This window comes from Pteropus alecto, unplaced genomic scaffold (assembly GCF_000325575.1).
Source record: "Pteropus alecto unplaced genomic scaffold, ASM32557v1 scaffold7, whole genome shotgun sequence".
Lineage (NCBI taxonomy): Eukaryota > Metazoa > Chordata > Mammalia > Chiroptera > Pteropodidae > Pteropus > Pteropus alecto.
In genome coordinates, this window is record NW_006494614.1 from 49,542,186 (window position 1) to 49,565,942 (window position 23,757).

General features: G+C 45.2%; 1 protein-coding gene across 8 annotated transcripts in view; it reads right to left on the reverse strand.

Annotated features, from left to right (window-relative positions):
• TENM4 (teneurin transmembrane protein 4) overlaps positions 1-23,757 on the reverse strand; it is a 691,021-nt gene that overhangs the window by 339,561 nt on the left and 327,703 nt on the right. For all 8 annotated transcript variants that reach the window (XM_025042569.1, XM_015600544.2, XM_015600547.2 and 5 more), the window contains 2 exons: positions 16,154-16,441; positions 12,500-12,769 (listed from right to left, as the gene is read on the reverse strand). In XM_025042569.1, the coding sequence (XP_024898337.1) occupies positions 12,500-12,769; positions 16,154-16,376 (493 nt within the window). In that variant the 5' untranslated portion in view covers positions 16,377-16,441. The remainder of the gene's footprint in view (positions 1-12,499; positions 12,770-16,153; positions 16,442-23,757) is intronic.

Below are 23,757 nucleotides of genomic sequence, written 5' to 3' on the forward strand. Positions count from 1 at the left end.
GCAACTCTGTGACTGTAACGAATCAAGACAAAGGCAAGGCAACCCTGCAATCATGTCTGAACTCAGAAAAAACAAGAACATATCCAATCCACAAAAGTACTAAATATCTCTCTATCCTGGCCAATATCAGTGATCACGGTTTCTTTTCCAATTATAACTTTAACTTCACTTCATTATTTCTGTTTTCTACATAAAATTTATTAAGATACCTAGATACAGAGTAACCACTGCTTCCTGACAGTGTCAACCCAGAGTAAGGATCCACTTCCTTGAACCCATCTCAAATCACCTAACACAGGAACAAATCTCGACTATCCTAAGACCCTTTACTGAGACACCCAATGATGCCCATGGTGTGTGCATTTTTGAACCTCACTGTAAAGAGTCAATAAACCCATCTTTGTTCAACTACAGGTAAATTCCTGGTAGTCTTTGCCTGGAAGCCATTAAAGAGGTATTGATGTTACCCTGCCCTAGCAGAGAGGCTGACTTAGGACACTGAGCACCTGGGACGTTTCCATACTTGATGACCATGTAAAGCTTTCTCTCCTAGCCTACTTTCTGTATCAAATGGGCATGCTGGACCCACACCTCTTCTTCTGCCATTGGGACTCCTGTAAACTGTGTTCCAGGATTGGTAGAGGTGAGAGGCTACTGAGGTAGACATACTTCTTCCTGGTCCTGTCCCAACTCTCCCTGCATGGGTGCTCAGAACTGCGAGGGATTGCCTAAGGAAGGCCAGACTTCTGCTGGTTCTCTACTGAAGTGTGGCTTACTGTGCCTAGACTGTACATATGAATAATAAGGTTTATGCTAAATACCTGCTTTCCTTCTGAGAGTCTGGAATTTTAGCCCATGTTAGGGAGAGAGTAGCTAGCTCTCTGACAAGCCCCCACAGTAATACTTTTGGGCACGGGGGCTCTTTTGAGCCTCCTGGGTAGAAAGCACTTTGCCTGTGTCATCGCAACTCTGCTGGAGGAATTAGGTACATCCTGTGTAACGCTGTTAGGAGAGGACTCTTGGAAGCTTGTGCAGGGTTTCCTTTAGACTCAGCCCTCTGCTCCTTTCCCCTTTGCTGGTTTGCTTTATATCTTTTTGCTATAATAAGTCTTAGCTGTGAATTCCACTATATGCTGAGCCCTGTGGGTCCTGCTAGTGACTCAATGAGCCTTAAACAGCCCCTGACAAAGACTTCAAGTTCGAAGATCCACTGTCAGGGTTCAAAGTCAGGATGTGGGCTCAGGTGCTCTGAACTGGGGAGATGATGTGATAATTTATGAAATTTTTGGGGAGTATTAAAGAACATCTTGAGCTCTTACGCCCTAAATGTGAATAATAATGGCTTAGTGCCAGAGCAGACTCTTGAAGAGTTTTTAAATCTAGGTGGGGAAAAAAATGACAAAATATTTTCTCCAAATAAAATGCACTACTAACTCTAGTGCTGAGATAATAAATTATTGAAAGCTGTGGATGCAGGTAGAAAGAAGGGTGAATCCTTTGGGCTTAAGCAGCTTCTCCCTTTTCGCTGCTGAGTGAGTCTACAGAGCGGGAGAGACACCCGAAGTTCCTCACTTCTAATGTGTTGCTGTCTAACTTCTGACTTAGCTCATTTGGTTCCTATTTGAAGAGCCTTCCTCTGCATTTTCACAGCCCACTTCACACCCACGATGGCTCCTCTCTCCTCCCTCTTCTATCCTTATAAGCAGTTGGATTGGCAAACAATTTCCCTTTGTTTATACCACACCTTGAACTTGATTTGCTCCATCTGATTATTTCCTTCTTGGAGGCACATTCAGGAAAGCAATTTGTTTTGTAGTTAAGGTCCTACAAGGCCGAGCACAGCAAACTCATTTAGGAGCCAGGCTGCTGAGCAGTAGTGGAGAGAAAAGTCCTCTTAAGTGTTTGGAACATAAAGAGTTTGGCTCTTTATTTGACGATAAGTTTCTTCCTGAACAGATAGCTTGGGCTGAGATTTTTCTCATAGAGCAGACTAGGAAAAACTGGCCTGAGGAATATCAGGCCGGTCGAGGTCTTTTCACACTTGGCCCTGGTCGCTGGGGAGTCATCTTTGGCAGAAAGAGCCAGGCTGACCAGCTGCCAGATGGAGTTGTGTGGGAAGCCGTGCGTGGTGTGGGCTCAGAGGGACATGGGATTGAATCTTATCTATACCACTTTACAGCTGTGTGATCTCAGAGCACTTCTAAACAACGATGAGACTGATATCTACCTCAAAGGTTATTGCAATTGTTAAACAAAATTGTGAAAACACTTTGTGAATAAAAAGCACTATATAATTAATAATAATAGCATATGCTTATGTAGTACTTCCTATGTGCCAGGCACTTAACTCTCTGAGCTCATTTAATTCTTATAACCACACTATGAAGTAGAGAGTAGAAATAGCTCCATTTTACAGGTAAGGAAACTGAGGCATGGACAGATTAAGAATTGCCTTATGTAACACAAGGTAATACAGCTAATAAGTAGAAGAGCTGGGGTTCAAACCCAGGCAGTCTGGCTCCAGAGTCTGTGCTTATAAGTGTGAGTTACTAAGCTATTTTTTGAAAGAGATGGTCTGGCGTATTGGCACCTTGTAACCCACAAAAGCACTGGCATTCTTAAATGGTTTTGCACTCATATCTTCATGAGGCAATATGGCCAGGGGTTAGAGCCTCAGATAACGATAGTTTTGTGACTTCCTGGCTGGCAAGCTTTTGAGGCCTGTCTTGGTCACCTTGGACTGCTATAACAAAATACTGCAAACTGGGTGACTTAAACAACGGAAATAGGTTTCCTTATAAATAGGTTTTTCTTGAGGGTGCCAACATGGTCAAGTTCTGGTGAGAACTCTCTTCCTGGCTTCTTCTTGCTGTATGCTCACATGAGTTTTCCTCAATGTGAGGCAATAATCCCATCATGAGGGCCTCACTCTCATGACCTCATCTAAACCTAATTACCTTCCAAAGGCCCCATTTCCAAATACTATCCATCACATTAGGGGTTAGAGTTTCAACATATAAATTTAAGGAGGGACACAATTCCATCCATGGTGGGGAGGTGAGGGCGGGGAGGCTGTAATTTCATCATCCATAAAATGGGAAAAACAAATTCTGTTTTATAGACTGATGTCCTAACCTAAATCAGGGAAGGTATTTGCCATCTTTGATTTCTCTCTGCTTAAATCTTTTCTGTGGTTCCTTATGACCTTCTGGAGAAAGTCTGAACTCTTGAATCAGCAGTTCAGAACCATCCTCTGCCATGACAGAGCCTCGCTTTCCTTCCTTGTCTCATCCCTTCTCAATCCACATAGGCTCAGCTATAACAAAACTCTGGCTATTTGCTAAACACTCCACACAGCTGGGAGTCAGATCTGAGGCTTCTGACTGCTAGTTTGATGTTCCTTTTCTTTGCCTTTGTTGGTCCCCACCATCAGAGGAAGTCAGGGCTGTCATTTTGGTAAGAGTTTGGGGAAGGACCTAGTCTTTGCTGAGACTTCTTCCCTAAAGAGGTATTTTGTGGGATTTGCACTGAGCCTGGTTCTAGGGATCCTATGGATGGATAATCACTGACACCCTCTCCGCACTATGCTTCAAGTACCAAACCCACATGAACTCCTGGGAGCCCTTCCTCACACATTGCTGTGCATGCTTTTCTCCAGCCCTAAGGCAAAGGAAAGAGAGTCATTCGTTCCTTTTGTAGTCAATCTGCCTGGGTTGATGAATGTGAAATTAAATTTGCGGTAAGGATCCATGGGTTGAGGAACATGCTAGTTGCATGTGGTACTTGGGTATATTTGCCCTGGGTTCTGTTCTAGTTCCCTTCATGTTGAGTGGAGAGATCCAGCTGTTTACACGAACCCAGATTATGACTCTGGCAGCCACCTCTATCCTCCTAAATCAGCTCCTCCTGTTTGGGGGTGCTGCTCCTACTGTCCTCACAGCTCAGAGTTACTCTAGGGCTTATGAGTCACACAAATGGCCGCATACAGAGGAGGAACTAGGAAAGGGGAAAAGGAGACATGGCTAGGTTTTACAAACCAAGAATTCCAGCTCTGTCATTATATAAACTATGTGACCTTGGGCAAGTCTATCTCATCACAGAGCCCAGCTTCTTTCAATTGAACCTTGAGGCCCTGCCCAGATATATACTCATTCTCAGTAAAGGGGCCCTAGAAATACTATGTCAACAGTTTTTGGACAAGACTATGACATCTATGATTCATGGATTCTTCAAGCTGAGAGGTCCTTGCAGGAAAGGAATTAACATTCACAAGGTCCTGCTATGTACTAGGTGCTATCTTTTAAACTTTTTTTTTTTTACTGAACTCCACAGTAAGAAATAAATTGTATGTGGTGACCTAGTATAGGTGCTGTGTGTAAAGTATACCTAAAATAAAAATTCATAAAATAGTACTTTACTATGTGCTATGCACTCTATTCTGCTCATCTCTATTTTAGGTATTATTGTTATTGTTTTAAATGATGGGGCTGAGACACAGCATTGATATCAGGATTGCTTACCATCCACAGTTTAGAAAATGTAATCCTGCATCTTTCATATGCACAATTGCCTTTCATGCTCATGACAACATTAGAGGTGGGTGTGTATTCATTCCAATGTTGCAGATGAAGAAAGCAAGTCTCAGTAAGATTCAATAATTTGCACAAAACCACTCAATAACTGAGGGGCTGAGCTGGAATTCTGAGTTCGACTCCAAAGTCCTAACTCCTGAGTTATCTTGTTGATATTCCAGTGACCCAATTTGGCTGACAGGGAACCTAATGCTCAGAGCAGAGCAGTGGTTTGCTCCAGGTCACACTGAGACTGAGAACAGTTAAAATTGAAACCAGATACATCCCTGGACTCCACACACCCAGCTCTGGAATTAGACTCTTGTGGGAAGGAAGCTCATTTCCCACCATTAGTTGTTCCTTTTCTTCCCCTAAGTCATCCTGAGTTAGATAAAGTTGAAACAGGCCCAGAAGCCACTCTCCTTGGACAAAGCCGAGCTTACTGATGGGAAAAAATGCCTTGCACACATCTTCCGGTAGGAAGTTTGACGTGGTATACATCGTTGCTTCCATTGAAACTGAAAATCATGTTGGCTCAAATTAAAAGCAAAAGTCTGATTTGCTGCACCTCTGTGCACACACAGTGGGTCCTAACCTAGTTTCAGGAATGCAATCTATCCCAATTTAGTGTAGCTTTGAATCTTCCTGCCTTTCTTTTCCTCCTTGTAGTTCAGAAGCAGGGTGCTCTTGTATTTGTACACACTGCTCACCAGGGAAAGCAACAGAGCATGCCAGTGGGGAGTAGATTTGGGGTACATTTAAGCAAGGCCAGGACTGCTTAAAGTACTCTTAAGAGGAACTCACAAGAACAATGCTAGTGGCTGTCTGATACCCACTCCCAAAACACCAGCAATTTCAGTAGAGGTAGTGCTATGAAGAGGAGGCTCCAGGTCAAACATCACCAAGGCACTTTGAGGTAGCTGGGTAAAAGGAAGGGCTAGAATTATGACCAAAAGGAAGCCAAGATGATAACAAGAAAAGATGGTGCCAAGAGTCTCGTGTGGGAGGTAATACAAGGCTGGGAGTGGGAGGTGGGCAGCAAGGTCAGAAACAGATGATCAACAGTAGGATGGAGCATGGTATGAAGAATGAGCAAGGGGGTAGAGGGTTCTCAATCAAGGCCATAATCTATGAGAGAAAGCATGGCATGTGGCATGGGACAGGCCATTGCTAAAGGACTCTGCAACTGGGCTGAAGGAGCCGTTAGGCAAGAAAAAGGATCAGCTGTGCCCCCTCCCCTAATAGTACCTGAGAGCCCATTTTGGTCACAGAACCTAAGAGTGTTGAGGTCTTCCTCACTGCTAATGAGGCTCTGCAGTGGAGCAGGGAAGAGGCAGCTCATTTCCTTCTTCAGTACAGATCCCATCCTCAGTGGCCCATGCATCCAACTGGCCTGAGCCCTCCTCCTGTCTCCTGGATTACTGCAGTAGCCTCCTACTTTGACATAGCTCACTAGATCTCAACACAACTTCCAGAATGTCCAAGTATTAGTCAGATCCTTTCACTCCTCAGCTCAGAGCCCTACCATGGCTCCATCCAAGTATTAGTCAAATCCTTTCTTTCACTCCTCAGCTCAGAGCCCTACCATGGCTCCCTGTGCAATGACTTGCATGCACCTCTACCCCATGTCATCTCTTTGACCTCCTCCCCTACTACAGCCACACTGGCCTCCTTGCTGCTTTTCAAACAAGCCAGATATACTCCTGCCTCAAGGCTTTTGAACCTGTCCTTCTTTCTGCCAGGATCACTTTTCCTCCAGACATCCTCACCACTTGCTCCCTTGCTTACCTCAAATGTCATCTTATCAGTGAAGGCTTCTCTGGCCACCATATTTAGAACTGCAACCCCTCTCTTATCCCAGCATCCCCTATTCTCTTTTCCATAACATTTAATCATCTTGAAACATCTTATATAATTTAGTTTTTTATCACCAGTCTCCCCACTGATGGGTGGGCAGTTTTGTCTGTGTTGATCTTGTTGGGATTAAACAATACCTAAAACACTACATGGTACATGGTAGGTGCTCAAAAAAATAGTTGTTAAATGACAGAAGACCCATCTAACTCTCCAACCTTCCCTCCCAGCACACTCTGCCCCCAGAGTCCCAGTCACATACTTATGTCCTAGACCCATGAGATACAACTTATGTTTGTCTACCTCCATGCCTGTGTCTACCCAGAATTCCCTTTCTTTCCCCTCTTTACCTGTTATAGTCCTTCCCAGCCCTGCCTGCACTTCTTCCATGAAACCTTCTCAGATAACTTCTGGCTGGCATTTTTCTTTTGAATCTCTATCATCCCTACTTTACATGTCTTTTCTCTGGCATGTCACAATTTGAGAGTGGCTGGGTATGATCTCTAGCTACTCGTCCCCTCTCATAGGCTATGAATTCGATTTCTTTCCTGGAAGTTTCTAAGGTTGACAAAGTTTTTGTTAGGGAAACATCTAGAACCGTCTCGCAGATTGTATAGACTGTAGGCACTGAGCTCATACAAACAAGTTTCTGTAAAACAGAACAAACTGTGAAGTTCAGCAGTCGATCAAGATAATGGGCCCTGGAGTGGGACAGATGTTGACTCAAATCCTATCCTGGCTCTGCCATTTGCTATCTGTGCAACCTTTAGCAAGTCACCTATTCGTTCTGAATCTCAGTTTCCTTGGCTAGGAAATGGGGAAAGGTTGAGTCAATGGGCTTATTGTCTCCAAGGTCCCTTCTAGCTCCCACATTCTCAGGTGCTCTGACTCTACCATGCCCTTTGCATTTCATTTTGGAACTCAGAGCCTTATAACACTGTCCAATTGGAGACTCTAATTCCCTGAAAATATCAAGCACCTCCACATTCTTGGGAGTGTGGGCCAGCTCGCAAGGCAGAAGAGTAGATAAATGTGGAGATCGAATCCCTACCCCAGCTGAGGGAGCCTGGCTTCCTATCCTAGAAGATGGAGTCTCATATACAATGGCTGGGCAGCTGTAGTACTCTGGCAACTTAGGGAATTAATGATAGATAGTCTTATAGATTTTTAAAACCAAGTCTCATGAGCATGGAGCCTGGGAGGGCAGAGGATAAATTGAGTTAACTTGGTAATGAGCTTCTTTCTCTCTGTGCTTTGGAGATGCTCACCTAATCTTCTGCTTCTGAATAAGCAATTTGGCTGCCTAATTAGGTTAACCAATAATTTCCCTTTTGACACTCAGGCTGCTTGATAATTTTGGGGTAACTGTGATTCTGTTTTGTTTCTTTTTCTAAGTGAATTTCTCAATTTGCCTCTGGGATTAAAGCAAGAAGAAAATTCTCACTATTCCCCAGACCCACCATACCTCTTCATGCCCCTGAGCACCGGCTTGAGCAATTGCCTCTTTTGGGAATGCCTCTCTCAGATCCTTTATGCTCTGCAAAATCCTACTAGGCCTTACATACTATGAGTGGAATGTAGGAATGAGCCTTTGCATCCTCAAGGTAAAACAAATGGCTCCTTTTACTATCATCTCATAGCTCTTTAAAAAATTATTTTTAATAGCTAGTATGAATTAAGGACCAACACAGACCAGATATTTCACAAATGTTGTAGTATGGGCTCAGAGCAACACTTTAAGAAGGAAAGATGACATGCTGTTTTCACTGTTGTTGTTATTGTGGTAAAACATACATGACCCTTTTAACCATGTTTAAGTATATAATTTGGTGGCATTAAGTACATTCACATTGTTAAGCCACCATCGCTACTATGCCACCTCCAGAACTTTTTCATCATCCCAAACTGGAACTCTGCACCCATTAAACACTAACTCTCCATTCCTCCCTCTCCCAGCCCCTGGTAACTATTGGAGAGTTATTTTAGAAAGGAGGAAACTGGTTCTGGTAGGTGAGGTGACTTGCCCAAGGTTTCAGGGCTGAGATGTCACATGGTCAGGATTTAAGACGGGGTGTCCTCACTAACTCTGGAACTACTATTTCTTCTTACTCTGTGACATTGCCTGCTATACATACCTCCATTGTCGTATCTCCAATTCCCCAGCTATTTATCTAGATCCTCAATTCTAGAATAATGTCTGGCACACTGAAGGAGTTTGGTGTAGTGATAGAACAAATTACAGAATGAATCTACAAAAGAGACACTGTGTCAATCTGACCTAGTGGGTGGAAATTAAGCTCACATCACAACCTCTGTTTTCTAGAAAACATTTTTGAATGCCGACTGTGTGCCTGACGAAAGGGCAGCTCCTTCTCACTGCCCCCAGCCTGTTGGCCTCACTCAGCAGGAGAGGCCTGGGGGCTGGCTCCTCCTGGTGGCCCTGAGAAGGAAGATTTGTGTTTACATTATCCAGTCAATTCTGTATTTATTTTGTATATTAAGCAGTGACATAAAAGCTGCTGACATTAACCTTCAGGGGCAGAAATTGGCTTTAATGGACCCCATAAAAGTTATTATTGATGGCAGCTGCATGCAGCATCACTGTGACCTCAGTAAAAGCCTCTACCGCTATCAATACTGTTGACAATTACTATTGACTAATGCAAGGCCAGGCGTGGGTGGAGATAGAGTCAGTTTCCTGGGGCTGGAAGTTGCTGGGGATTACATTTGCATTTCACATCTGGCAAGGATCTCTGAGAACTCTGCCACACATTTTTTGGTGGCCTCAATTGTTTACCTCAGATGGAGGTAGACAAAGGGCACAGACTATAGGATCAAAGAGATCTGAGTTCAAAACCAGACTCTGCTGACCTGCTGACTCACTGGCTGCACAAGCTCTGGCAGGACAGATGACCTTTTTGGAGCCTCAGTTCTCCTACCTGGGAAGCAGAAATGCCTGGAGTTGCCATGAGGTTTCAAAGCAATTGCACTTGTACAATTGTTGACACCCAGTAAGCCCTCAGTGTAGATTCTCCCTATTCCTGAAAAGTGGCCATGCTGTAATGGCTTGGTTTACATGTTCTGTGGAACTAAATACTGTTCTACTAGTAAGATCTGGATTCTCATCACAGAAAAACAGGAACTGGGGCCAGGGGAATGAATGCGAAAGAAAGAGAGGTGGGCAGGGGAGGAAGACTGAAGAGTAGGGGGACAGGGAGGAGAGAGGGAGAGCCAGAAAAGAATGAAGGCTTGTGTAGAGCCTGGCACAAGCTCAACTAGATGAGGCTCATGTGCCCTTCACCTCTTTGAGCCCCAGTCATCAGCTGTTGAAGAGATAACCGTGTGAACAAGAGACTGTCAATCTCACCAATGGGTAAAAGGGAGCCATTCCTAGGGCTCATTTACTGTCAGTATGAGTCATTGTCATTATTTAGACCTGAATATAACAAAACTGTAAGTGTAACTTCCCAATGGGGAGAAAGTGGATAAGTGCATGGGTACCCATGGGTGTCTGGGTCTGGGGAGTCCAGGCCTGGAAGGGATGCAGAGGCCAGGGGCTCTTTGTTATAGTTACCTGTCCACCGCCTCTACCTGCCCCATCTTCCCCAAGTACGGCAAGGCTTAAAGTACAGTGGCCAATGCAGAAATGAATTGTCAGGAGGAGAGGGTGGCACGACCAGGAGAAACAGGCAGCCATTTCTCTGTCCCTGTTATCAAAGGCTGAAGCTCTTCAGGCTCGTTAACTATGTCATTATCACCCAACAGAGGCTTAATTCAGCTGTAATTCAGCTCTCAGGGAATGTACAATAATGTGGGCGGCGTGCACCTCATTCTGCCATGACTTTATGGAAAAGTGATCATTTATCACCCTGACAAGAAACCTTCAAAAGAACAAACAACTCAAGAGTTTTGTTGCAGAGGAAATTCACTAGAACTAAAGCTGCAAGAGTAAGGATTTTAGAGTCACATAGGTATGAGTTCAAATTCTGTCTTGCTAGCTGTGTGACCTATGCAGGTTGCTTAACCTTTCAGTGCTGTAGTTTCTTGATGTTGTGCAAGAGGGATGACAATATCTACCTCGAAGGACTGTAGGGGCAGTAAATGAGATTATATAACTAAAGCACTTAGCACTGTGCTTGGGGTCTGATAATCAGCAGGATCTATGAACTATTATTATGATCATTTTCCTTTTGTGCACCTTCATCTTAATGTAAGCACTTAGAATCACAGAATCCTAGATCTGGAAGGGCCTGCAGGTCTTTCAGCTCAGTTATTCCTCAAAAGGTGTGCATTAGAATCCTGAACCCAGCAGAAGCTCTGAGAATAAAGGTTTCTATGTTCAGATCAATTTGGGGAATGTTGCATTTATTCCTCCTTGGTAATTTATCCATTAGCATGCACATTACCATATTTTAAAGGCCCTGAAAAAAGTCCTACAGTAAAGAAACTGGTTTTAATCCCTTTAAGCCAATGTTTCCAACATCATTTGACCTTGGAGTACTTACCCTCCCCACCCCCATCTAAGAACTATTAACATTCTCAGAATACAGTAAATGCTGATTTCATTTAAACCACTTAGTTTATAGATAAAACTGAGGTTGTTCCAGAGAAAGGATGGAATTTATCCAGTGCCACACCTCTGGTCAGTGATAAAACAGAAGCTTCCTGTCTCCTAATCAGACACCATTTTCTCTATATAGGCCTCTGATTTAGGAAGAGGAAGAAATGCTGGTTTAGCTTGGCCTTAGTGGGAAAGTAGATGAAGGATAGTGGATGTTTCCCCACTGCAGAGAGGAGGAGATCCTTCAAGTGCTGAGGTCACTGGCTCTCTCAGAGGGCTAGTTGGGGATAAGGGGAGGGTAATACTGCCAAGCCAGTATCCAGGACCTGCTGCTCCACCAACCCCTCAGACAGGTGCACATGCTCCCTAGGAAAACTCTGGGTTCTCTGGGAGGAGTGAAATGAGGCAAAATGAACATTCGGAACTTTGCTGCACCTGACTCTTTAATAAGATAAATTTCCCACCTGATCCTGATCTTACTTAGTCTTCTGTCCAATCCCTAATCTGCGACTGTGTCCTGTGTAACCCAGCTGGAGCATCCTTTTCACAGAGTAATCCAACTAAGACTTCACCTCTGAAGCTAGGGCTGGAAACCAGTAGGGGATGCTGGTACTTGGCTTGGCTCTTCCAGTTCTCATTCAGACTGTCCGCCCCAGATCCTCCTTCCACAACTGGTGTGGAAGCTTCAGCAGACCCCCTCATTGGACTTCTGAGAAACAAAAACCTCCCCCAGACAGAGGGGCCGTCCCTGATCTCTGCCACCCTCCCTAAATCTTCGCTGCTAGACTCCAGTAGGACGGACTTTCCTCAGTGCAGACCTGGGTCTGCAAAGCTGCCCAGGGATTGGTGGGATACAAAATACCACAGAAAGGGAGATTCTCATCGCAGGGCTGCATTTAACTCAAAGCTCCTCGAGTCTGAGAGTAAGAAGGAATTCTGAAACCAGGTTCCCTTTCCTCCACCATAGGAAGGAGTTGTGTGAACTAAATATCATCTTTTTTCTCTCACAGCATCTTTTGGGCCTTGGAAGAAGGAGCTACAGAGATGAGAGTAGAATAAGGAGTCTAGAGCAGCCAACATGTCCCCAAATCAAATATGCAGATGAGATATGGAAAAGCAAATCCTCAAGTTTTAAGTTACCCAACCTGACAGTTTTTGTTTAGAAGGCATCCTCTGATCAACATGTGATAGCAGACAAACTGTGGGGGATGGGTCACCAGCATCCCTTGGACCCTCTGCTGCCTCACACACAGGCACTTTGAAAGCAATACCCCCACTCCTTAAACCCCTTCCTAATCTGGAAAAAAAGAGCAGAGACCCATTCTGTCATGACACCAATTGGTAGGTATTTCATGTAACTGTGCAAGAGGCTCTGACTTTTGTCCACCGAGAGCAAAGCAATTTTTCAGTGACTTCACCAGAGCCCCAAGTGATGGAACAGAAAATCAATACTGTAATTAAAACCCAGGTCCCACAACCCAGGTACCCGGCATAGGCCAAGCAGGCCACTCACCAGTCTCAGTGTTCTCATGCTCCGTGTCAGTGAGTGTGAGGTTGGAGTTGGCCCGGCTGGACAGGCAGGAGCTGCGGCCTGACCGTGTGCTCCGGCCCCACAGTCGCACAGGGTGCTCAGGGGACAGCACGGTGTCGGCCTCCATGTCAGCATCAGAGCTGGCCCCCATGGAGTAGCCGCAGTGGGGGAGGCCGATGTCTGTGCGGTACATGGTCCCATGAGGCGGTGTCACCTCCCCCAGCCCCAGCTCACGTAGGGTGAAGTTGGTGCCTGGGAGGAAACACAGGTGAGTTGGGTTAGGGTGCTGAGGATGGGTCTGCCCACCAAAAATCTGTCTCCTTGCCCCACAACTCACTGCTGTCCTTTGGGTTCACTGTGATGTTCCACGTCCATGCCTTCCCTCTGCCTGGACATATCCTTCTGCCCCTTCCCAAGCAGCCAAATCCTCCACATCCTTTAAGGAAAGGCCAACTTGGATGGCACCTCTGTGAAGTCCCCCTAATCCTATACCCTGGGCAGAAGTCATTGTTTCTTTCTCCAAGCTCCCTGAGCATCCTCCTTGAGCCCAGTCATTCCACACAGAGTTAAGGGCCTGACTCCTCCACTGGAGATGATCTTAACAGGGGCAAGGACCACGTCTTGCTCATTCCTAAATCTCTGTGCCTAAAACACAGTACGAGCCCTATGAATGTCTCCTATGATACTCAGTAGGAGCCCTATGAATGTCTGCTAAATTGAATGGAGGGCCTTGATTCTCCTCTTCCAGTCCCACGATAGGGAGACTTGCCAGTAAGGAGGTTAGAGTCATGAAATGGTTCTATGCCTCTTGGCAAATAATCGATGCCCAAGCCTCCTCACATTCAGTGTCCCCAGCCTCTGCTCTGCCTGCTCCAGCCTCTTCCCTACAACACCCCTCACCCCTCAGCCTCCCTATGCCGCAGCTTCTACTTAATTAATGTCAGCAGGGGCTTCTGGGCTCTGTTCAGTGGTCAGGCAGATATTCTGACTTGTCACAGTGTGGGCCTGACCAGATGTTAACTATCGAGTACCGCCCCTATGGGCCATAGTCCAGTTTGCCCTCCTCTTTTGGGTCCTTCTAAGTAGAGGGAAACTCCAAATTGGAGCCTAAATCCCCTCAGTCTGCTTCCCACTCTCTCTGCACACCACATTTTTTGCATGCTCCTTTTGCCTCCCTCCAATCTCCTTTCCCCATCCCTATCTTGTCTACCCTCCATCTTCACCCCCGCCCCTGCCCCCACAATCCCATATCCCTGTTCCACTGGGCGAGCCCTCTCCAGGGAGGCTAGTCACACATTATGAAGAATGACTGCTACGTTAAGAGAAAAATCAAATTTATTCGCAATAAACAGCTCTGGCTGCATTGATTTCCATATGGCTTGCCCTGCATACCCTTTTAAGCAGCCAGACTCATTGTCAGTGTGAGTGAGCTAAGACATCCCAGGACTGGAGAAATGCAAGGTGAAGGCTAACTCTAAGGGCTCAGTGATTCCGTTGAACCGGCCCAACCCCTCTGATGTGTGAGTTTAGAAGATTTATTTCACCAAATATGAGAAGTCTTTCTGGTTGCTTTAAGTCCTTTTGGTCTCTTTCTTGAGGAGCCCAGGATACAGGCTGACATTCCATCTCACTCGACATCTAGCTGTACAATCTTGGGCTGGTGACATCTCTTGGACTTGTGTTCTTATCTTTAAAATAGGATGATAATCTATGACCTGCTACCCTTACAGGATTTTTGAGGATCCAGAGGAGTAATGGAGTGAGAGTACTTCGTAAATTGCAAAGCTCACATCTGCCTATGAGATGAAAATATTTCTTGTTTGTTATTTACAAAGACCAGAAGGGTCTCCTTCGGCAGCCTCACATGCTAGGGTGGTATTTAGACCAAGCTGGGCCTGGCAGGGCTCACTGAGCTCTATTAAGTGTGGGTGTGACCCAGCTGAAGGAAAGCTTTGATACTATTTCGTCCCTTCCCTTCACTGGGACCCGAAGATGACAATTAGTAGTAGGCAGCATTTATGAAGCATTTGCTCTGTGCCAAATACTGGGTCAACTGCCTTGTTTATAGTCCTCATTAATTCTGACTACCTTCCTATTAGGAGGTGTCACAGTTATCCCATTGGCCAGGGGAAGAAGTTGAGGATAGTAATAATGGCAGAGCCAGAATTCAAATCCAGATCTGTCTGATGCCAGAGTCTGAGCTCTTACACACAAACTGAGAAAGAGCAGAAGACCTCTTATCTTTCTAGACAGAGAAGCAGCCTTACTAACAAGTCAGCTTTCATGTGGACATAGGCCTGTGGGGGAGGCCACGTAGGCTGTCAGGTTGTACGAGTGTGTATGTGTGTGACCAGCTCTTCTTACTTCTGTGATCTTGGGAAAATGCTTTGGCGTGGGGTTGTTGTAAGGATTAAACAACAATGTCAAAATGTGTATAAATTATATAGCACAGTGCCTGGCTAACTCTGACTGTGCAAGGGGAGCAGGTAGAGCAGAATCAGGGAGGGCTGCACGAACTGTCAGGAATTGGCAGGGGCCCACCAGACATCAGAGGGACTGAGGTGCTGCCGGCAGATAAACAGGAATCACAGAGGTACCAGGGTAGTGAACATATATCATGTTGGGTGTGGGAATAATGAGCAGTTCAGTGGGGCTAGAGCACAGGTGGTGGGGTTTGTAGAGGCAGGGGATAAAATAGTCCAGAAAGACAAATGAATGTGGGGAAAGCCCTACTAAGCCAGGTTAAGGAGTGCAGTTTAAAGGCAATGGAAAGTTATTTCTAACTTCGCTCCAGCTGCAGTACAGAGAATGGTCCATAGGGAGCAGCACTGGGTGAAGAGGGGTGGTGGTCAACTCTCACAGATATGTATATATACATATGTATGTGTGTACATATATGTATATATATATACATATATGTGTATATATTGTGGTCAACTCTCAGAGATATGTATATATACATATATGTGTGTGTGTCCATATATGTATATATATACATATATGTGTATATATGTGTGTACGTATGTGTGTGATACATATATATATATAGAGAGAGAGAGAGAGAATAGTGGCGTGAGCTGGGACAGTGGTAGAGGGGATGGAGAAGAGAGACAAATTTGAAAGGTATTCTGGAGTAGGGAGGATAGGCTTTGGTGACTACTGTGTGTAGGAAATGAAGAAGTGGGAGTCAGGTGCCAAATTATTAAGCTTTAGGTCTATCTTAGACTTACTTGGTGTTATCAAACTCATCGCTTAAACACGTCACCTAATTAGTCCTCATAACTATTCAGCACAGTAGAGAAACCATTCATCCATTTAACAGCTGAAGACTGAGGCTTAGAGGAGAGCCTAAGGCTCTGAATTCAACTCTAGGCAGTCTGACTCCGAGCCCAGTGGCTAACCACCTCATTATGCCAAGGAAGCGCCTAAGAATAACAATGAATGAACTAGAAAATGAGCTACAGGGCAGGCTTTGATCAGATCCCCGGTGTCAAAAAAGCAGAGATTTGGTGTTGACTGTTGCCCTCGCTTGCCTTCCTGCTCCCCTGCGCCCGCCCCCTGGCGCACGCACACCTGCCGCATACGCCTGCACGAACACCTGCCCCACACTCTGCCCCTGGCTGGTTCCACCCTCACCTGTTCGGCAGAACTCCTCAGCCTCCTGTGGCACCATATCCTTGACGCGGCCGCCGTAAGCAAGGCGGGCGTCCTGGTCATAGGCCTTCAGGGTCTCGCTGGAGCTATAGGACTTCTGCGGGGCCTTGCCCTCCTCGCTGTCCGCGGACGAGCTGGTGTAGCGGCGCTCCGCATCGCGACGCCGGGTCAGCGAGCGGTATGGCTTCCTCTCCTTCACGTCCATGGCCTCCGGCTGGCACTCCTCCACATCCACGAACAGGGTCCTCGCTGCACTCAGGGCCGAGTGGCCTGGAGCCAAAGAAACCAAAGAAAGGGCCTGAACTCCAGCCCCAGGAGGCAAAGACAATACTCAGGTCCATCCCAGACCTCAATTCACCCTGCAATTCTGTGGAGAAGGGCTTCAGGCTCTGAGATGTGAGGGCACCACGCCAAGGTCACACAGCCATAAGTAGTACAGGGGCACTTGCACCCAGAGCCTCTAACGATCAATCCTGTCTCTTTCTGCTCCTCAGCCTCTCCTCCTCTGGTGGGTGCCAAGGAAACTAACAAAGGCAGGAGGGCACCGGTTTTCCCTAATCCCCCTAGATAGGAATCACACACATGTTTGTTCCCATCATGTCCCCTGTTGGGACAGGGCCTGCCACAGAACACGGGCTCTTTAAGAATTTGTGAAATGACTGACTGTGTACACAGACACTGGAGTAAGCACTTTGCATATATTATCTCATTAAATCATCACAAGTGTCAAGATGTTATTACTGTCTTCAAACTTTTTTTTTGGAAAATGAGCCAAGGTATCAACAACCAATCAATACTTATCACTACCAGATAATTAAATAATTACTTGCTTATTGTTTTCTTCCACTAATATCTAACTCCACGAGAGCAGGGGCTTTACCTGTTTTGCTCACTCCTGATCCACAGCACCTAGAGTGAATCCTGGCATACCTAATACATGTTTGTTTACTTAACTGGCTGGTCAATCCCCATTTGATAGTTGAGATTACTGAGGTTTAGAACTTTCTTCAAGGTCACTTAGGTGATAAGTAACAAAGCCAGAATCTGAACCCAGGTCTGTTTGGTTCTGCTGCCGGATTTTTCCTATTCTACTATGTCCCCTTGAGTCCCCTCCCTCCCATTCACTACACAGAAGTGTCCTTTCAGCTAGGCTGACCCTGACTGCCATGCTGATTAGAGGGCTCTCTCACCTCAAAACTCACTATCTCATCAGTGACACCATCAGCATGTGGGGAAGCCACAGTGCCTGCTCCATACATCTGGATGTTGCCAGGATGTCTGATTGGTGGGATGCTCCTAATCTCCCTTTCTTGTCTTTTTCCTGTCTTGACTCTTCTACCCTAGACTGACATCTCAGGAATTTTTAAAGCTGTCATGGCACCCTCTTTCTCCTTCTAAATGTCTTCCTTTGGCTCTGGAGTAGCAAACAGCACCCTCTACAAGAGCCAGGAGGTGAGCACAGGAGGAAAGCAGAATATCCTGTACAAAGTATGATGAGAGCTCTTATATTTCTTGACACATACAACCTTCCCAGTTCTTTCTTTCAATGTCCCATTTTTCAGAGCAATATGAGTATACAAAACATTCTGCTACATAACTGTGCTATTAGCAAAACCATAGAGAGAGAGCAGTGATCCATGCAGTGATCCATGTCATGCGGTCTCAGTGCTGGAGTTGAGGCCTCTGACAGGCCTACCTCCTCATGTGATGCATCTTTTTGGCCTGAAGATGCTCTCTTCCATCCCAAGAACCCAAAGGCCCTCTACAGGGCAGTTCTTAGCTTGGCAAACTCTCTCCGTCTCTCTCTCTCTCTCTTTCGTTTTTTAATCCCCACCCCCCGCCTCCGCCGCCCCTTCCACCCCTGACCTACGGATGTTGCCATCTCCCCTTAAGAGCTGGATTTCTGAAGGCAGGGTGTCTCCTCCCATGCTCTCCCGGTGCACCCGGGGCCTGATGCCCCCCGGGGGCCTGGCACGCACCTGGGGTTTGGGCCGTGGCTCCACGGGGGCTCGAACTTAGGACCTTTTGCATGTAAAGCAGATGTTCTAACCACTACTCTATGGAACCACCCTCTCTGTCTCTTTAAAGAGCTCTCTAGACCCACTCAAAAGAGTTCACATGTCCTAACCTGGAAAGGTGCACCACTTTGCTCAGCAAGGGAATCAAGGTTATCACTCAGAGTCTTGGAATTTGTCATGGGTCCCATGTGTCTACTGTAGACTTTCCTCTACATGTTCATGATTTTCAGAGTACAAACATTTGTGATTTTATTGGCGCCTCATAATAACCATGAAGCATATGATAAAACAATTTTCACCTCCATTGTATACATGGGTCAACAGTGACCCGGAGCCATACAGCCTCCTGCCCAAGGCCACATGATGATTGGTAGCAAAGTCAGCATTATTACACAGATGACAGTGCCTTAGGGTTGTAACTAGAGCCAATCAAGATGAGCAGGTCACATTTTGGGACTCAATTCTCAAAATGCCCCTGGAAACTAGTGTTGGGACAGGGGTATGACCTTGGATATATAGAAATCAAATCATCTTACTGGGGCCCAATCCCAGGGCTCTGAACTCTGGCCTCTTGACATGGATTGACAAGATGACAGTCCTCTGAATGCCTGCGGGGAGGGCCATAGAGAAGACCAGTGATCTTATCTTCTGTTCTAGGGTCTGTGAATCTTTTTGACTTCAATCCATAATTTGAAAAATATCTCCCATTGTGACCTGATATGTGCACATTTATGTATGTGTGTGTTTATACATATAAAATAGAAACAAGATTCACAGCACTGACATTACTATACTGAGACATGTACTCTATTTCCTATTTTGTTCTCTTTCACTTTTTTTAAAAAAAGGCTGATTATAACTCCAAAAATTGATATCATGGCCCCAAACTGGCTTTTGACCCAAAGCACTGTTCCAGTCTAATTTGGATGAGGACTTATGGTGACTGCTGCCTAGCTTCTGTGACCTCTGACCCTTCACCTCCAGCCCATCTCCCTGAGTGACAATAAAAATGGTGATAGTAAGAATAAGGACTCAAGTAATATTAGCCATTATTAATGCCAGTCACTAAATAATTCATATTATTAATGTTATTAATAGCCGGTATACTGTTATTAGTAGTAGCTAATATTTATTGAGTACTTTTACTAAATGTAGTAACATTTTATCCTCACTTCAATCCAGTGATATAGGTACTATGAATGTCTGCAAATTACAGATGAGAAATTGTGAGGTAAAGTATCCTGCCCAAGGTTACACAGCTCATGAGTGGTGGAGCCACAGTTCTGACCCAGGCAATTGAACTCAGCACATGGATATAACCACTAGATGGTACTACATTTACAGGATGTGACAGATGAATTTCCTAAGCCCAGGTCATGCCATGGCTCTGCTTATGCCCTTCTAGCAGCCCTGCAGAGCCTTCAGGATGAATTCCAGATTCTTGGACAAAACGCTGTTCCATCTGGCCTGAGCCACTTTCCTGGGCAGTAATTCTGTGGCCTCTCCATTTTTTTGCATGTTGTTCCATCATAGAACATCTACCTAACTAAATGATCCATTTTCCTGTCTGCCTCGCCCCTTGGCTGCAGTTCCTTGAGGGCAGGTGTGGCAGCCACAGAATTCATGAAATGTCTGCTGGGTGAATGAATGAAAAAAATTCATTTCTTTTTACCAATCTTAAATTGTATCAAATACTGGTAGTTCAATTTAAGTAAATATGGCCTAAGTATATCCAAGATTGAATTAAAGGCACTGTTTGATGCATTCTTTTTAAATTTTAAAGGCAGCCTGGGTTCACAACTTAGCATCTGTGTGACCTAAGACAAGTTATTGAACCACTCTGTGCTTCAGTGTCCTCATCCTAAAATAGTACCAGTCTCTTGAGGCTGTTCTGAGGATTAAATGAGTTTAATACATGTCCCTGGTACATAAGGTCTCTGATTGTTAATGGGTACTGAATATAGTTAGCCATTATCATCATCAGAAAAAAAATCCACATTTTATTTCTAAAACGCCACTTTAGAAGTCTCCAGCTAGGTGTCAGTTACAACTAGAGAAGCGACATCCCTTCAGAAACATATGCTAATAAGGCTGAGGCACATTTTAGGCTGTTGAATTGGTGGTTGACTGTCTTCTTACACAGCCCCAAAACTCATAGCTTCCCTATCACAAAGCAGAGGCAGGGAAAACACTTGCCTTGCTCCCATTTCCTTTTTTTTTTCCATTTTAGGCTTAATATAGTAATTCAGTAAATATTTATTTGAACAGATGGGAGGTCAGTAATGGTTCACACTCAACTTGGCTTTTAATAGAGAGAGAAAGAAGAGATTGGGATGAAAGAAGTAACAGTGGAGAAAAGCTCTCCTTGGAGCAAGGGTCCGTAGCACAGTGATGCTGTGACCCTGGCAGGAGGATGGGAGGAATGCTGGGGAAGGGTGCTGAGCTCAGACCCTGTGACTCCCATCCATGGGCTGGGGATTGAAGCACTGGCACATGTTTATGTTTAAACATGTCAACACCTCCTTACCCTGCTGTCCAGTGCAGGGATCCCCACCCCCTGGTCCTGGACAGGCACCGGTCTGTGGCCTATTAGGAATTAAGCCGCACAGCAGGAGGTGAGCGTCAGGGCAAGCGAGCAAATCTTTATCTGTATTTGCAGCCGCTCCCCAGCACTAGCATCACTGCCTCAGCTCCACCTCAGATCATCAGGCATTAGAGTCTCATAAGAGCACTGTTCCCTGATGCCAAAAAAGGTTGGGGACCACTGCCCCTAAATCTATTAGCCTGGCCATTCCTAATTCTTCCTCCACTTCCTCTCTGCCCACAGAAAAACCTGCCACTCCCACCTCCCCAAACCCTCTATTTCTGTCCCACAGAGCTGCCTGCCATTTCTCAGACATCCTCAATCTGCAGTATCACCGAAACTCTGCATATGTTGCTTGTTGAGTTCACCTAAAGGAGGCACCTGAAGGAGATGTGAGGCAGGAGAGTGTCGGAGAGAGGTCGGAGGGCTGCATCCCTACTCTCTCCCTGCTTTGTAGTCCTTTGTCTACTCCATCTCTCACCAGGTGGTCCCTCTTCTAGGCCTTCAGCTTTTATTGGGCTCTGTGAACATCCTTCCCTGCCCTCACCTGTCCAGGCCCAGGGGTATTCCAGTTTCCTGCTGCTGAAAGACCCTGGGTGTCTCACAATCCTGGTTGGCTCCCTTTACCTGCCCACGACTGTATCCCTTCATTTAAGTCTGTGCATTTAAACCACCTGGGGTGAATTCTGTTTCCTGTAAGCATCCTGAACTATGATACAGCTTCACCCCTAACTCTCTGGTTTGCTTTCAGTAATCATTGTTATCATCATCATCAAACTAATAACACTAAAAGCTATCACTTGTTCAGGATTTACTATAGGCCAGATGCTGAGTGAAGTGCTTTAATTAGATGACCTCATTTAGTCCTCACCATTCCTAGTCTGTGTATTGGTTCTGTTTTACTGATGAAGAACCTAAAGCTTAGAGAAGTTAAATAACTGGCTTAAAACCACACAGTCAGGAAGTGAATCAAGAGCTGACCTATCCATCTCCAAATCTTCCTTCTCACAATGCTCTGCCACACAGAGTGATAGAACGAGCTCCAGGTCAGGAGTTGGTCCAGCCTCAGCCATCTCCTGGATATGTGGCCCTGGGCAAGTCCCTTACCCAGGAGGCTTTGTTAGATGCTTTGTAAGCTGTAATGTACCTTATACCTATAAGCATAGGGATTGGATAATTATTACCATCAATCTTCATCATCATCATTTTTGCTTTGTTGTTATTACAAATCTTGTAACTGCTTTAAATATAGCAGTTACTAAATATAAATTAAGCAGTTTAGTATAGTCTGGGAAACTGGGGTGCAAACACACACACCTGAAGAAGAGGTCATTTCAGGCCTTGGGCTAAGGATGAAGAGTCTAACTGTGGCTCCAGCTGAGGTTTACAACCAAGAAAAAGGGCATCTGGCACAGACCACACATGTGAAATATCTGAGACCCTGGCCTGCTCTCAACACATGGCTTGCTGAAACTTTTCTCCAGGTAAAACCTGAGCACCACGAAGGTACCCTCACGGAGGAGTTCATTTCCACAACTGTTACAGACCACTACTGCGCTGAGCACTGGCCCCAGAGATGAGCAGGACATGAGTCCTTTGGGGAGAGCTCACCACCTCTTTGGGGTGTCAGCCACAGGGAGCAAAAGAATGAACTGCAGTTTTGCGAGTTTCTCCTTATGCTGACATGGGGGTCATTTTTGGTCTGTCTATGGGGAAGGAGAGTGGGCCCCGGACAAGAGAAGAAACATGTATGCATCGCACACTGTGCTTTTCACACAACTCCACAAGAACCTTAGTTATTTTTCATTTTTAAAAAGCAGGCTAAATCACCCAGTTGATTGAGTTCACGTAGCCAGTAAGTGACAGCACTGGCACCTGAACCCAGTGACTCTAAAATCCACATTTTGGTGTTTTTTAAATTTCTTTTACATGGAGCTGGGCTCAAATGGATCTGGAAGGGGTGTGAATGTGGAGAGGCCTGGGAAACACATAGTGGTGATGGTGATCAGGGTATCATTTCAGATAAGAAAAGAGGCAATAACAGTAAAACAACTACTGTTAATCGAATACCTACTCATGTGCCAGGTACTCTGGACACATTATTTCTAATCCCTACAACTATGCAGTTAGATATTATTCTTTTATTTTATATTTTCTCTTATTTTACAAATGAGATAACAAGCTCAAAGAGATGAAGTAACTTGCTCTAGAGCACATATCAGGGTCTGGATTTGAATCGGAAGAAAATGTTTAAACCTGAAGAAAGGTATTACACACCTTGTACTATAGGTGAATTCATTTGGTAAATAATTACTAAGCACCTTTTCTGTCCTAAGTGCTGTGGATGATGCATGGAGGTAACCTACTGAGGCTCCACTGTTTGCCCCCTCCTTCCCCTTCTCCAGCCTCCCCTCCTCACCACAACACTGTGTCCTATCCTGCTGTTCCAAGCCTTGGGTGAGGCCTCAGTGGACAAGACCAATAACCTTGCTACTCGTTGGAGCTTCAAAGATAGTGAGTCAAACAAGGAGAGAGGCAGTCGAAGGTCACCACTGGTCCGGTGGGCCAAAGGTAGAGAGATAATCAGGGACGACTGCCTAGAGAAAGTGACGTCTAAACTATGACCAGAGATTGTCAAGTCAAAGAGAGCCAGGCCAGGCAGTTTTGAGGTAAGGAGAGAAAAGAAGTCTAGATTTGTGGCTTTCCAATTTCTTTGACCTACAGTAAAAATACATTTATTTCACAATCCGGTACACACATAAATCTACAATTTCTAACTAAAACAAAAATTTAAAAACTATGCTTAACCTTTCCTCAAGAGTGAAATCTGATATTTTCTATTTTATTCTATTCTACTAAAATAGAATTATGGATGGGTTGCCAACCACAGTTTGAAAACACTTCTCTAGGTCACAGCATAGTGGAAAGTTGGAGGCGTGAGAGAGCCCAGGAACAGACAGAAGCACTGTTATTCCTGGAGTTCA